The sequence below is a fragment of the Anabas testudineus genome, chromosome 8 (assembly GCF_900324465.2).
Source record: "Anabas testudineus chromosome 8, fAnaTes1.2, whole genome shotgun sequence".
Lineage (NCBI taxonomy): Eukaryota > Metazoa > Chordata > Actinopteri > Anabantiformes > Anabantidae > Anabas > Anabas testudineus.
In genome coordinates, this window is record NC_046617.1 from 1,717,442 (window position 1) to 1,730,400 (window position 12,959).

The 12,959-nt window shown below is 40.5% G+C and overlaps 2 protein-coding genes across 2 annotated transcripts; one reads left to right on the forward strand and one right to left on the reverse strand.

Annotated features, from left to right (window-relative positions):
• Positions 1 to 810: 810 nt before the first annotated feature.
• On the reverse strand, positions 811 to 7,818 carry scpep1 (serine carboxypeptidase 1). Its single transcript, XM_026361327.1, has 13 exons — positions 7,680 to 7,818; positions 7,335 to 7,474; positions 5,372 to 5,461; positions 5,089 to 5,244; positions 4,914 to 4,988; positions 4,083 to 4,155; positions 3,108 to 3,145; positions 2,886 to 3,014; positions 2,539 to 2,623; positions 2,303 to 2,416; positions 2,036 to 2,173; positions 1,608 to 1,771; positions 811 to 1,027 (listed from the first exon to the last, which is right to left on the reverse strand). Exons 1-13 carry the CDS (start codon positions 7,738 to 7,740, stop codon positions 965 to 967), a joined length of 1,326 nt encoding a protein of 441 aa, XP_026217112.1. The 5' UTR covers positions 7,741 to 7,818; the 3' UTR covers positions 811 to 964.
• Positions 7,819 to 8,900: 1,082 nt separating this feature from the next.
• On the forward strand, positions 8,901 to 12,438 carry coil (coilin p80). The gene is given in 8 exon segments (XM_026362713.1): positions 8,901 to 9,211; positions 9,651 to 10,347; positions 10,349 to 10,486; positions 10,700 to 10,789; positions 11,052 to 11,099; positions 11,208 to 11,277; positions 11,617 to 11,705; positions 12,051 to 12,438. Coding segments are annotated over 8 exon segments (1,443 nt in total). The 5' UTR covers positions 8,901 to 8,948; the 3' UTR covers positions 12,099 to 12,438.
• Positions 12,439 to 12,959: the final 521 nt, after the last annotated feature.

Consider the following 12,959-nt stretch of genomic DNA (forward strand, 5'->3'; position numbering starts at 1 on the left):
TTATTCAGTGTTAAAAAACATCACTCACTGTAAATAAAGTCATCCATAAGAGCAGCTCAGTAGCCTGCTAAGGCTTTGCTGCTCATCTTTCTGTGACATCACATTTCATTTGTCTTTTTTCTTACTGTAGCTACTTCTCCTTTCTACTGTTCCCTTTAAAGAGTCGCCACAGCAAATCCTCTCCCTCCATTTAACCCTATCCTCTGCATCCTTTTCTCTAAGTCACTTCCTCTTTCAAATTACAACATTGGCACAACATGTAGTCCACCTGAGTGCATCTCCCCCTGCTCTTATGTCACCCTATGTTTCTGCCTCTTCTGGAAGTACTCACTACCCTCCAGATAACAACCAATTACAACATCGAACATCACACCTTTCATTTCCAGCTTCAGTCATCACCTAATACTCTTTTCACTTGTGGAACAGTCCTGACAAACTCCTTTCAGAATAACCTCTACTCCATTTCTCTTCCCATCAACACCATGATAAAACTGGCTGGCTGCATAGTATTGAGGTAAGCTCGCCACCACCATGTGTAAGACTGAGGTTCAAATCCTAGCTGTGGCCTACCTCCAGTAGGGGTCCTTTAGGGGTTCCCCTGCCCTTTGCTTGTAAGTCGCTTTGGATAAAAGTGTCTGCCAAATGACTTAATGTAAAACATCTTGAACCCGATTCTAAGCTTTCTACCTGGTCTCGTGGACCAGTGTGTCTGCTTTCCTTCTCTTTTTGGCACAAGATGACACTAGATTGTGCCCCCTTGTGGTTCACATGTGGGACACATTTGTAATGATTAATATTGAGGCATAGAAGTAGAGAGTATTTAAAAACAAATGAGTGTCTTTATTGGCATAGGTGCTGAAATTTACACAAGTCATTTAGCAGAAAGGGAATTCTTTAAAAAAAAGGAGGTTATATGATCAGTGTGATTGTCAGAGCCATTCAAGCTGACATCCAAGTGGAGGGTTCAGACCTGCTGAGTGATCATCTTCATCATCTGCAAGGCCATAGGCCCCTGGTCTGAGGGAATCTGTCAAGATAAAAAAGAAATGTTAATGTTGAAAATGTTACTTCAGTTCTTGTTGTGAAGTGGTAAGATATATAACCGCATATAATAAAGGTCTGGGCATTTTAGTTATTAACTTTGTAAACATACTGTATGTCACATACAAAACCTGGCAAGATGGACTTAATTCAAATGGCAAATCATTCGTCAACTGGTAATTCAGTATGCGATTTGGTCATGGAATTTGAAAATGCATTCTGCAATTGAGAAATTATTCCTGAAGTGGCAATTAAAGCTAAATCAATTGCATTTCATATTGCCATGGGTTTTTGGTCTCTCTATTAAAATGACAATGACAGTGGGATTCCAAGGGTTCACATTAACAGAGGCTCAGAGTAACAGAGTAGTTGATGTGACTACCAGTTACAACTGTTAATATAGGAATGAGCTAATCCAGGTTCTGGATTCAGCAAGCTTGATGAGTAGACCCAGTTCAATGTTAGTTTTAGTCTCTTTTTGTTGACAATAAAAACATTTCTGTCTGAAATATAGTGCTCGTTATATCTGTGTTCAATAAACTACATGGCTGCAGCCACTGTCTTACCATGTGACCAGCTTTGAGGATCCAATAGAAAGCAAAGTTCTTATACATCTTATAGAAAGCCCCAGTAATGCCTGGAGAGCTGGGGTCATATAGTGGGGTCCATATCAGTTTATTAAATCCAGGTAGCCCCTCCCACTTCAGCCGCTTGACCCACCGTTCCTGACCTGTGAAGAAAGAATCATGGCAGCGACAAATGGAAATGTAACATCTGGACGGTTTACACCGAGGAGCCAGTGATTCTTGGCCCACTACTGCTGCTGCTGTTGCCAGATCTGAATGCAAGGAAATGCCTGTTCATAGTTTCGGCTTATCATCACACAAACACTGCAGACGCATACTCCACATACTCAAAAGAAAACATGACGGCAAATGGAGATGATGCAGACCCACATGAACACAGACAAAATGATTAGCCTTTAATATGTTACCCATGGTGTCCACTATGAGGTCCAACTGTCCATTGTAGACAGTGACATTGACTCCAGCGGTCAGCAGCTGGTCCACTATGTCCACAACTGGCTTCATGAAGTCTCCTGCCATGTAGCTGAACACCTCCTCAGCCTGGCCTGGACACACAGCAAAGACCAGAGAGAGGACATAGTAAATGGTGGAGGAGGGAAAGAGAGATTGGAGATTATGATGTATGGCAAATGGCAAAAGATGACATCTGTAAGTCCATTGCTTAGATAAGGTACCTCCCCAGGTCACATTCTGAGGGATGATGCCCAGTTTCTTCCTGATTGGTCCATTCATCAGCTCACTCAGGGATTGGCCATGGAGGCGACCAATGTGGCGACGTGTCTGCAGAGCTTGTGGAAAAAACAGAACAGAAATGAGTGTGTATCTAAATATAAAAGGGCATTTTTCAGATTTAGAGCCATTCTTGAGCTTTGTTTCCTGACCAGATGGAATCATGGGACAAACATCTTACCAATGTAGTTCTCTCCTGCTGAAGAGAGCACCTTCTCATCTTCTTCCTGGGTGAGGATGTTGTAGAAGTTCACTCCATTGGTGTTCTGACAAGAAACCCAAAACACAGGTAAATCTACTGCACTGGGTTATGTCTAAACTTCACATGAGGAGAGTCTTTCTTTAACTTGGGCGTGGCAAATAAATTACCTTTTTGTAATAAAAGTTTGTTTTTAAAACATTCTGGTTTTAAATAAATGCTGGGTTGTGTTTGCAGCTGTACAATCCCTTTGTGTTTTTGATAAATGCTATAAATACAGTAGCTCACTGTGTATGGCAAAGTAAGCTGTGAATCCCACATATACCAACCTGCTCCACTACACTCTCAGTCACAGACCACAGCTCAGTGGCTTTCTGAAACTGCTCTTGATGAATGGCATGCATCACGGCCTCTGCTGCAGCGTTGACGCCCACCAGTCCGTTGTCATCCAGCAGGGACTACACAGCAAAGAGACCACAGTTAGATGAAATCTCAAGAAACCAAGCAAACATTTTAAACACCTCAGCTTTCACCTATTGTTTGTTACTTACTGTAGTGTAGAGGTACGGTCCCCATGTCATGACAGAGTCTGTGGATGAAGCACAAGTCTTGCAGTGAGCGTTACTTTACTGAAACGTTAAAGACAAACCCTGTTGTCACTGGTCTAATTTAAGAATTAGCCCCTGATATGTGCAAAGACCAAAATAATTCACTAAATGTTTTTTAAAAATGTAGCACTTTCATTTGCTAAGGGCAAGCACTTGTTGTTGAATGAATCTTAAGAGACTGCTTTGAAGACTATAGAGATCTGTAGTAACTTTTATCTGTCATGATACTTCAGAGTTGCATTAATTTTTCACCAAGATCTTGTATTGATGATCGGAGAGTGGGACCACTGCAAGGTCTGGACTCTGTGTGAAAATGATGTGTCATGCTCCCTAATGCACTCTTTCACAATTTGAGCCTGATGAATCCTGGCATTGTCATCATGACATCATGGAGGAAGAAAATCAATTGATGGAATAATCTGGTCATTCAGTATATTCAGGTAGTCAGCTCACCTCATTCTTTCGGCACATTGCTGAATGATTGCTTAGCTTCACTATTAATCATAGCCGTTAATTCTACAGTTGTTTTTCTACAATTTGATTTCACCAAATGTTTAAGTGATCACCGATCACCATCATTTCTTCCTTGAAGATGATGGTTCCTCACTACCCTTCTAGTTTTTAATAATGCGTTAGATAGTTCCTTTTTTTTTTTTTTTTTTTTTTTTTTAGAAGTTTCATCAATCTCCTCAGATGTTTTCTTTGCTTGATTCATGCCAATAATTTGACCTTTCTGAAACAGATTAACATCTTTTCAACAACCACAGGATGTGTCTTCTTCTTCCTCTTCTTTTTTTGGATAGGCAGTGTATATTGCTGATAATATATAGTACCATTCCAAGTGTTTGACATTATTTTCTTTGTTTAGTAGTGATGATGCACAGAGATTGAAGTAAATGGAGAAAGAGTGGTACTGACCCAGTGGGGAAATCCATGAGTCTCCAAGTGCCACCCCAGCAAAGTTACACTTCACTGTCCCCTGAGCTATGGCCTGGACAAATGAAGGAGAGACACTAATTAAACATGTTGTAATACTTTTTCATTTCAATTGGAAACTGACAAATGTCCATTACCATTAGGAAGGTGCTAGAAAAAAGACATGAGGTCATTTAAAATCAAATGCATGCAGAAAGTTCAAGCACAGGGTGCTGATTAGTTTATCTCAATGAAAATGAAATGACCTAGTGATGGTTCTAAATTCTGCCAATTAATTAGCAGAAATTTCAAAGCCCTCAGTGCAGCTGTTGCCTCCAACTTTCAGCTCACTGGAACTTTTAACGAACGTTCCAATTGACCTTTTTACAGTATATACAGTGACCAACTTTTATTGTATTTAATTATCCACCCATCTCTCCTTATAACAATTTATTCTGTAAAGGGTCGTGGGGGTGCTGGAATCTTAGCAACTGAGCCACAAATGCAGAGACAGACAACCATTCACACACATATTTAAATGTACAGGCAATCTAGAGTCACCAATTAACTTTGTTTATGTCTTTTGATTGTGAGTGGAAACCAGGTATCTGGAGAAACCCACAAGGACACTGGAACTGGAACATACAGACGACACACGATCAGTGGGTTTGAACCCTTCATCTTGTAGCCACTTTGCTGGCACAAAATAAAACAAAACAAAATCATTCTGTTCACACGCAACTGAAATAGTTCTATGACAATACCAGTGAGCTCATGGGGACTTCAAGGTCATACCTGCTCTGCTGTCAGCCTGAAAAAAATAATCTTACTCACCTTGGTGAGTTCCAAGGAGATAGCAGCTGCCATCTTCCCTCCATATGACTCAGAGAAGATGTGAAAGGGGATGCTCTGCAGAGAATCAAAGAACCGTCAAATGTAACATTAGCGTTTACAGTAAATGAGAACACCCATGTGTATACCAGATGTACACTCTCTCCAGTTGACATACCTGGAACTCAGCCCTTTCTGTAAAGAAGTGTTTGAGCAGCACCAGCATGTCTGAGGCCACCGTGGCCACATCGGTAGCGTAGACATCTGGCCTGTCGGTGTAGCTAAAGCCAGTTCCAACAGGGTTGTCCACAAACAACACACTGGCAGCCTGAACCTACAGGAACCAGCATGCGCGCAAAGGTATCAGCATGTTAATCTGCATTTCCGTCATTTTAACACTTTATTTTTGTCACAGTTAAATACATGCAATGCCTTTAAAAGCTCAAATACCACAGTCTTACCCAGTGTGTCTTTCTGGGTTTCAAGTCTCTGTTCAGAGGTCCAATCTCCTCAAAGTTCCCAAAGCCAGTTCCTGATCCTCCTGGTCCACCCTAGAAACACATTTACATTTTATACAAAAATAAATAAATGAAAAAATTGCTCATCATGGGCAGACAGTTAGAGAGATATGTTATTTAATGCAACAATACTTCTACAGTTGTATGTAAAGGTTTTACCAGCCCACTCTACACTGAAAAGCAGGAAATACAAACCCCAAAGGCAGGACACTGAAGCACACATAAGGCCTGGTATAAATATCCACTGAATCCCTGGGAAAAGGCGTTGCCTTGATGGCAGCGTATATCTCCACATTGGTGGTGCCTTTACATATGCGCGGGTCACCCATGCCGTGATGCACTGATGCACCTCCGGTTTTTCAGAAAAAGTTGAGACATGGCCTCGTCTGACCACAGAACACATTATCGCTGTCTTTCTGTCCATCTCACATGAGCTCAGGTTCATGAATTCTAGAGAACTCAGGCCCAGAGAGATTAGCAGAGTTTCTGCACAGAGTTGATGTACGGCTTCCTCCTTGTGCAAAAAGTGTTTTGATGCATTTGTGGATGCAGAAGTGGACTCAGTTTCACAGAGTAATGCCATGCTCATATGGCTATACTCATCACTGTAGCACTTTCTCATGCAATATCAGCTGAGGGCTTAAAGGTCATGCACATTCAGCAGAAATCTACCCACCAAAGTCAGAGGACTGGGAGGGGACTTCCAAAAGCTTTACCCCGTTTACAATATAACGCCACCTCTTCTGCTGTGATTAGGGGATTTTTTTTGCATTTCTGCCAAACAAATTATATTCTAGAGGTTATGTTTACTTCCACAGTTCCTCTTAACTGTGACTCTTAATCACATTTCAGTGGAAATTTAAAGCTGGAAGCACTGAAATATCTTTTTAACACCCCACCTCTCATTCTATGCGTCATATAACGTTCATGTGACCTGTATTACCACTCCTGAGTCAGGTCCAATGTCTCTGTTGTTACATTTTTACTGTTTAATCTTTTTATTTCTTAAGTTTACCATTAAAACCTAAGTTAACTACTTTTGACATGCTTTACAATACATTTGGAATGATCGGAGACTGAGAAAATGCTGGTTATCTTCCCTCTGTGTTTTGGGTTTTTACCTGGCTGCTGCTGTGATTACGACTGTAGCCACAGGATGATGCAGTCACAGAGACTGTGGCTGTAAGCTGCACTTTGGTTGCTATGATTCTATCTGTGAATCAGCCACCGTGATATGCAAATAAACTTGAAGAACAGTAAAATGTGCTTCATTTGCTAATGTGATTCTATTGGTTTTAAAGACGAGTGGCCAAACTGAGGCAGCAAAATGTCAGATTTAAGCACAAACCTGCATTCCTAAGTACATTTACTTAACCACTGTACTTAAGTACAGTTTTAAAGTACTTCTACATTACTTGATTATTTCTGCTACCTCATACTTCTACTTCACTACAACTGAGGGGTAAATCTGTTAGTTTTACTCCACAACATTTACTGTATTTGATAACCTAGTAACTTAGTTACTAGTTACTAGACAAGACTTTATTGATCTCCAGTCTGAAATTCAGTCTGAAACCTGCCCAGTAATAAGTAAGTAATTTGAATTATTACTATTAGACTCATGTATGAACATACAATATTTAATCAGTGCTATTAATACTTTTATCTAATTAAATCAGCTGAGTACTTTTTCCACCACTGTACATTAACCATCCCCGCCTGATCTTGATGCTTAACTGCATTGAGTAGCATTTTAGAGCACATGAAACTATGACATGAACACAAGCAGACACAGAACTAACACAATCTGAACAGGAAGAACACACTGTGAAAGACCCATACAACACACTTTGAAAACCATGCACTGCATGTGTTGTAGGAATCAGTGGACCCGATCGTGTCCTACCTGCAGCCACATGACCAGAGGCAGGTCCTGGTATCCTGCAGACTGGCTGTCAGCATAATACAGCCACCAGAACATGTGGGCCCCATCTCTCACTTCCACATAGTTCCAGGCTTCTTTGCCTTGCAGGGGACTGGAGAGACCTGCGCATGATTCAGTTACATGGTTTCACTTGGTCTTCAGTTACACTGTTACAGACATGATTATACTAAAGTAACAAATCAGTGTAAAGCACCAGTTTAGTTTTAGTTTCGAAATCAGCTGAATCAAGGCGTGAAGTTCTACGAACCCCGTCACGGTACATTTTAAGCAGTGCTAGCGGTGCTACACACAGACCATCAGTCCTACCTTTACAGACAATGGTGATAAATAAAAGCAGCAGACTGGAGACTGCTCCTCTCGTGGCCATAGTGGAAGCGCGAGTCGAACACTGCGCCTCCAGCGCTTTGCTTTGTTGCTACAAGAAATCACATGACCGCTCCCCGGAGTCAGCTGACAGGCCTCGTGTTTACTTCCTGTTTCTGCTTTAAAATTAGCCGAGGAAAAAGTAACTGTACAGATCAGAGTGGAAAAACGAACTAATTCAAATGAACCTTGAGGAAGGAACAGTAAGATTATTTAAAGTTATTACTGAGCAAATTGTGCTAAGATTATTTTTTTAAATAAAGGAACGAGGTTCTACCTCCACCCAAACAGAGGGCAGTGTGGTTGAGTTGACTGCTCTGTTAACTTTCAAAATAAAAGCGCAAATATTCAACGTTTTAAAATGTTTGAATAATAGATTTGTTATCTCTGATTATGGTCATTAATTGTTTTACGTTTCTAGCTGAGTAGCCTAATCAAATATAATTGAGTGTTTTTTTCAATACACCCACAAGCCGTAGGATTGATTAATTGATTGATTGACTAACTGACTGAATGATTGATTTAAGCTAATCATTTTACAGTCAGCAGTGATACTCAATCACAAAGCACATCCTAAATAAATACACACAAAGCACTGGAAATAAAATCACATTACATTTTTTAAAACAACAAAAAGGAACAGACACAAGAGTAGTTCAAAACTGATTGTCCAACATGTTGGATGGAAACTTGATGTTGTTGCACAAGCTCAACAAGCGAGATCACTCATCACTAAAGGAGGTGACATTCTTTCTAAAATTAATTCTTTAAGTCACAATTATTAAATATTAGTCGAAGGGCAGCGTTAGGCAATCACATGGGCAGTGCATGCATGCTTAAACATCTTGTCTGTATATGTAGAAAGACACAGTGTAATATTCCTATAATGTAGAAAGACCATCGTTATTTCTCCTGACTCCTGATCTCACCTTGTGGCACTGTAGTAAATTCATATTTTAGCAGTTGTAAGATATTCTCTGGAGAATATGTGCTTTCATAAAAGTTGTAACTAATAGATTTATAGAGGTTTAATAAAAGTTTTATTGAGATGAGTTTGCAGTACAGTAAATATTAGGATGGTCTCACAACCTTGAGATGTGTGCTGAAGAGCAGCAATCACACTCTTATTGTGTACTATCCAACCGGAAGCCGGCGGAACTTGAGCGCTGTGTGCAGGGTTCACGTGAAGCTCGGCGCGGGGCTGACACTGTCATGGCTGCCTTCTGTAACAATGGCAACAGCGGCACCATCCGCGTGCGCTTGCTCTTCGACTACCCGCCGCCCGCTGTCGTTGACAGCCGCATGTGCTGGCTGCTCGTGGACCTGAACGCGTGTCGCGTGGTGGCGGACCTGGAGAGCGTCATCAGAGAGAAGTTCGAGTTCAGCCGCGGCACCATCCTGAGCCTGTTCGTAGAGGACTGCTACCTGCCGCACACCGAGAGCATCTATGTGGTGAGGGACAACGACAGTGTCAGGTGCGCCCTCTTGGACTGCTTATTAGACTGTCAGACGTTGCTGTTAGTATACTTGGCTGGCATGTCTGTCCTTTTATTGCTAGGAAAAGCAGATGCTTTTGGGACCATAGACTCCAGCTGAACCAGGGTGTATGATCTCTGCACACTCCTTCTAGCTAAGCTGACCTCTTGTACCCTGATCATCATAGTACCAAAAACAACATAACGTTCATTTAAAATAAATTACAATTTCTTTGCATATTGTTTGGTCATGCCACTTGATAATTTGCGTTCAAATATGCTTAAAAATGAAATCTTGTTCATTTTTATGTATTGTCTGGTGCTTTTATGACCATTTGATTGAAGAAAATCAACCAAACAAAGAATATATATGTGTGTACATGTTTCTAAACTTTTTCTTGCCAGTGTACATTGTTGAAAGTGTGTTTCTGTTTGCCAGGGTGAAGGTACAGTGTCTGACGCAGGTGAACGGGCACATCAGCAGTCCAGATGCATCAAGGAAAAACTGCAGAAAGCGACAGAGACCCACAGACAAGGATGATGCAGGAGAAGATGGAGTGAGAGTGGAATACAAGAAAAAAAAGAGAGGGAAAAGAGAGATCCTGGAGCAGGGTGCTGAGCAGGCTTCAGCTGATGAGAGGGAGTCTCAAGGAAAGCACTCGGAGGAGGAGGAGAAAAAGAAGAAGAAGAAAAAGAAGAGGAAGAAGAAGACAGAGGGAAATGCTGACATGCCCAAACCAGCTGCACCTACCAAAAAAATCCAAACTAGTGTAGAACATCATGTTAAAAGCACTAAGAAACCCACAGCAACACAAGCAACAACACAGACTGTGTCTTCCTCAGATTCTAGTAGCACGTTAAAAAACAAACCTTTAACTTCCCCGTCTGTCAAAGGTAGAACAAAACACAGCCCTAAATCTTTGGAGGTTCCTTCAGTCCTGCAGTCAACAAACCGCTCACAGAAACAGGCTGCCAGCACAGTCATGCCTCGTGAAGAAAAAGTCATGGAGCCTTGTAATTTAGACAGGGAAGATGAGATTGAACCGGTCAACCAACCCCAAAAAGAGCAGCCAGGATCTGAAGTGAGTACTCAGTGGTCTGGGAGAAGCTCCTGCAGGGGGAATATTAGGCATGACAGGTCCTGGAGAGAGGGAAAGGGGAAGAGGTACAGGAGTCAACAGAGGACACAGTGGCAGCTTCAAGTTCAGCAATAGTGAAGCCAAGGAACCGTCCTACCAGACTGATTCACTGACCAACACATCAGTGGTCTTCCAGGTCTGTCTGCACCTATAGACGTACATGTGAATACACACATAAACACTGGTCATTTAATTAGGTACCACTGTACAATCTAATGCAGTTTAATACAGCAGCTCTGTAATGAATTCTACACAAAGTTACAAAGTTTTAACAACAAATGTGTGATTGCAGGGTTGCATAAGAAAGCTACAACTTAATAATTCCTCCTGTGTCTGTATATGTCTGTAGAATGGAGCAGAAAGTACCCCCAAACAAGACTACAGCTCTATGCCTCTGCTAGCTGCCCCTCCACAAGTGGGTCAGAAGATTGCATTCAAGGTAAGCTTTCTATCATTTGTAAGCCTACAGCCACTGCCTTCCAGCAATACATGATTCTGACCAGATCAGATGCAGCAATAGCAATAGCAATAATGAACCATGATCATAAAGTGTCTTCATACTCACAGATCTGCCACCAGTAAAGAGAAAACAGCAGTGTTAATTAATTTAGTGCACAATGTTTTGTGAAAATAGTAACTTTTATGTCTAACTGTGAGCTTACTGCTTAATTGCCTAACACAGTTCCTGTGTTTGTTCACAGCTGCTGGAGCTAACTGAGAACTATACGCCAGAAGTATCAGAATATAAGGTGTGTGTAATCATTGCTTTTTGTTGGAAAGGAGAAATCATGTTAAGAAGTCTGTACTCATCACACATAATGGAATCACCACTCTAACCATGTTGCTGTGTGTTTTAGGAGGGAAAGATTCTGAGCTTTGACCCAACTACCAAACAGATTGAGCTGGAATTATTTCATGTCTCTCAAGGTAGGAATCAGTTAATCACTGACACATATACTGTTAATCTTATTTTATAATGTTTTAACGTTTGTTTTTTTTTTTTTTTGTTTTTGTTTTTTTTTTGCCTATTTGAGTATTTTTGGTTTTCTTTATAAAACTGTGCACAGAAAAAAGTAGACTAAAAGACTGACCATTGATGCACAGTGTTATTATTATAACAGGCTAAGACTTAAATCTCTCTCATGGAGTTCCTACAGCATCATAGCTTTTTTAGAAGAGGTTAATTTGTAGGTTTAATTTACATTGTACAAGATTTTCCGATGAGTTACTCATGTGGTTATTCTTAACTTTCTGCTTCTTCCTCAGCTCCTGCAGAGCCTGGGAAGTTTGACCTGGTCTATCAGAACCCAGATGGCTCAGAGAGAGTGGAGTATGCTGTGTCCAGAGGTGCCTGGGTAAGAATTAACAACTAGCTATTACTTTATTAGCAAGTCCTAACTTAAAGCTTTTGTCATGATGCTCCAAAAGCACAGCTGGCCTAGGCTGTCAAACAGTAGCTGACAGCCTTCTACAGCTGCCTGTCTTGATCAAAGTCGGCCAGAAGAGGGATTTTTGCATGAAGTGAAGAAGGGCAGCACATTTTGTCTTTCATTGCTTCTAGTATTGTTGTGCTCTGAGTGAAACATTTTTCAGGGCTGCTGTGGAGAGTAGAAGTGACCAAGACCTGTTTCATGTAATATCTACAATGATTTAGTTTTAATCTCAATGTATTCAATAATGTCTTTACTTTCCTCCCACAGGTGACTGAACGGTGGGACTCCCTACTGGAACCAAGACTAATCATCTAAATGTGAAAGTGAAGTTTGCATCCACCTTGGTCAAGGATCCTTGGGCTGGTACTCCACTACCCAAATTACCTGTTCACATGGCTTATGACAGCAAAAGGGTGTGATTATGGTTGATTATATTTTCTTTTACACAGAAGAACTTCTACATAGCAAAGTACAAGTTTAAGTATTTTTTACACGTGTTGCTTTTAAATAAAGGTCAGATATGGAAAGCTTTTATTTTTCTGTAATAAAATCATATATGTAGGTGGATGTAGTGACTGTTTCCAGAATGAGACATAATGGTTTTACAGTATGTTTTGTACAGAGATGTGACTGGAAGTCAGTCTTGTATAAATTGTTTTCTAATAAAAAACTGCATACTATAATTGACTCTTAATAAACCCTGTGGTGTTGTTGCAATGTGAAATGTTCCTGTCTGAGCCAGATAAAGAAAGAGTAAATAGAGAAAATAATCATAGTAAAGTCAAAGCTTTGATACTATCAAAGTAGTGGGAGTGAAATATTTTATACATTTTAAACCATCATTATGATACTAAATTACAGGTTTTAGCAACAGCTGAGCAATTGACAGATTGATGAACCTTTGTCCCTCTTTACTTCTGAGAGACTCTGACCATATAAAAGTTATGTTCTATTCTAAATAAAGTATGATTTCATTTCATTCAGTTTTATTTAGATCTTATACAGCATCCCAACCTTTTTTGGAATGGGCTGTATTGGATTATATTCGAATGATCTCTTTCATAATCTACTGGTCACACCAAGTAGCGTCGAATGGGTGAGAACTCAGAATGTATTGTAACTGAGTAAAGCTGTTTTATTGCTCGTGAATGCAACATTTGATATGTAAAAACGGGA

Bases quoted from the DNA above. Each gene is read 5' to 3' on its own strand.
- scpep1 (XM_026361327.1), bottom strand. From the start codon at position 7,740: ATGGCCACGAGAGGAGCAGTCTCCAGTCTGCTGCTTTTATTTATCACC. The intron at 3,146-4,082 runs GTCAGTACCACT...CTTCATCCACAG, and splicing joins CTCATGGATTTCCCCACTGG to ACTCTGTCATGACATGGGGA. The intron at 1,028-1,607 runs GTAAGACAGTGG...TTATCTTGACAG, and splicing joins TCCTCAAAGCTGGTCACATG to ATTCCCTCAGACCAGGGGCC.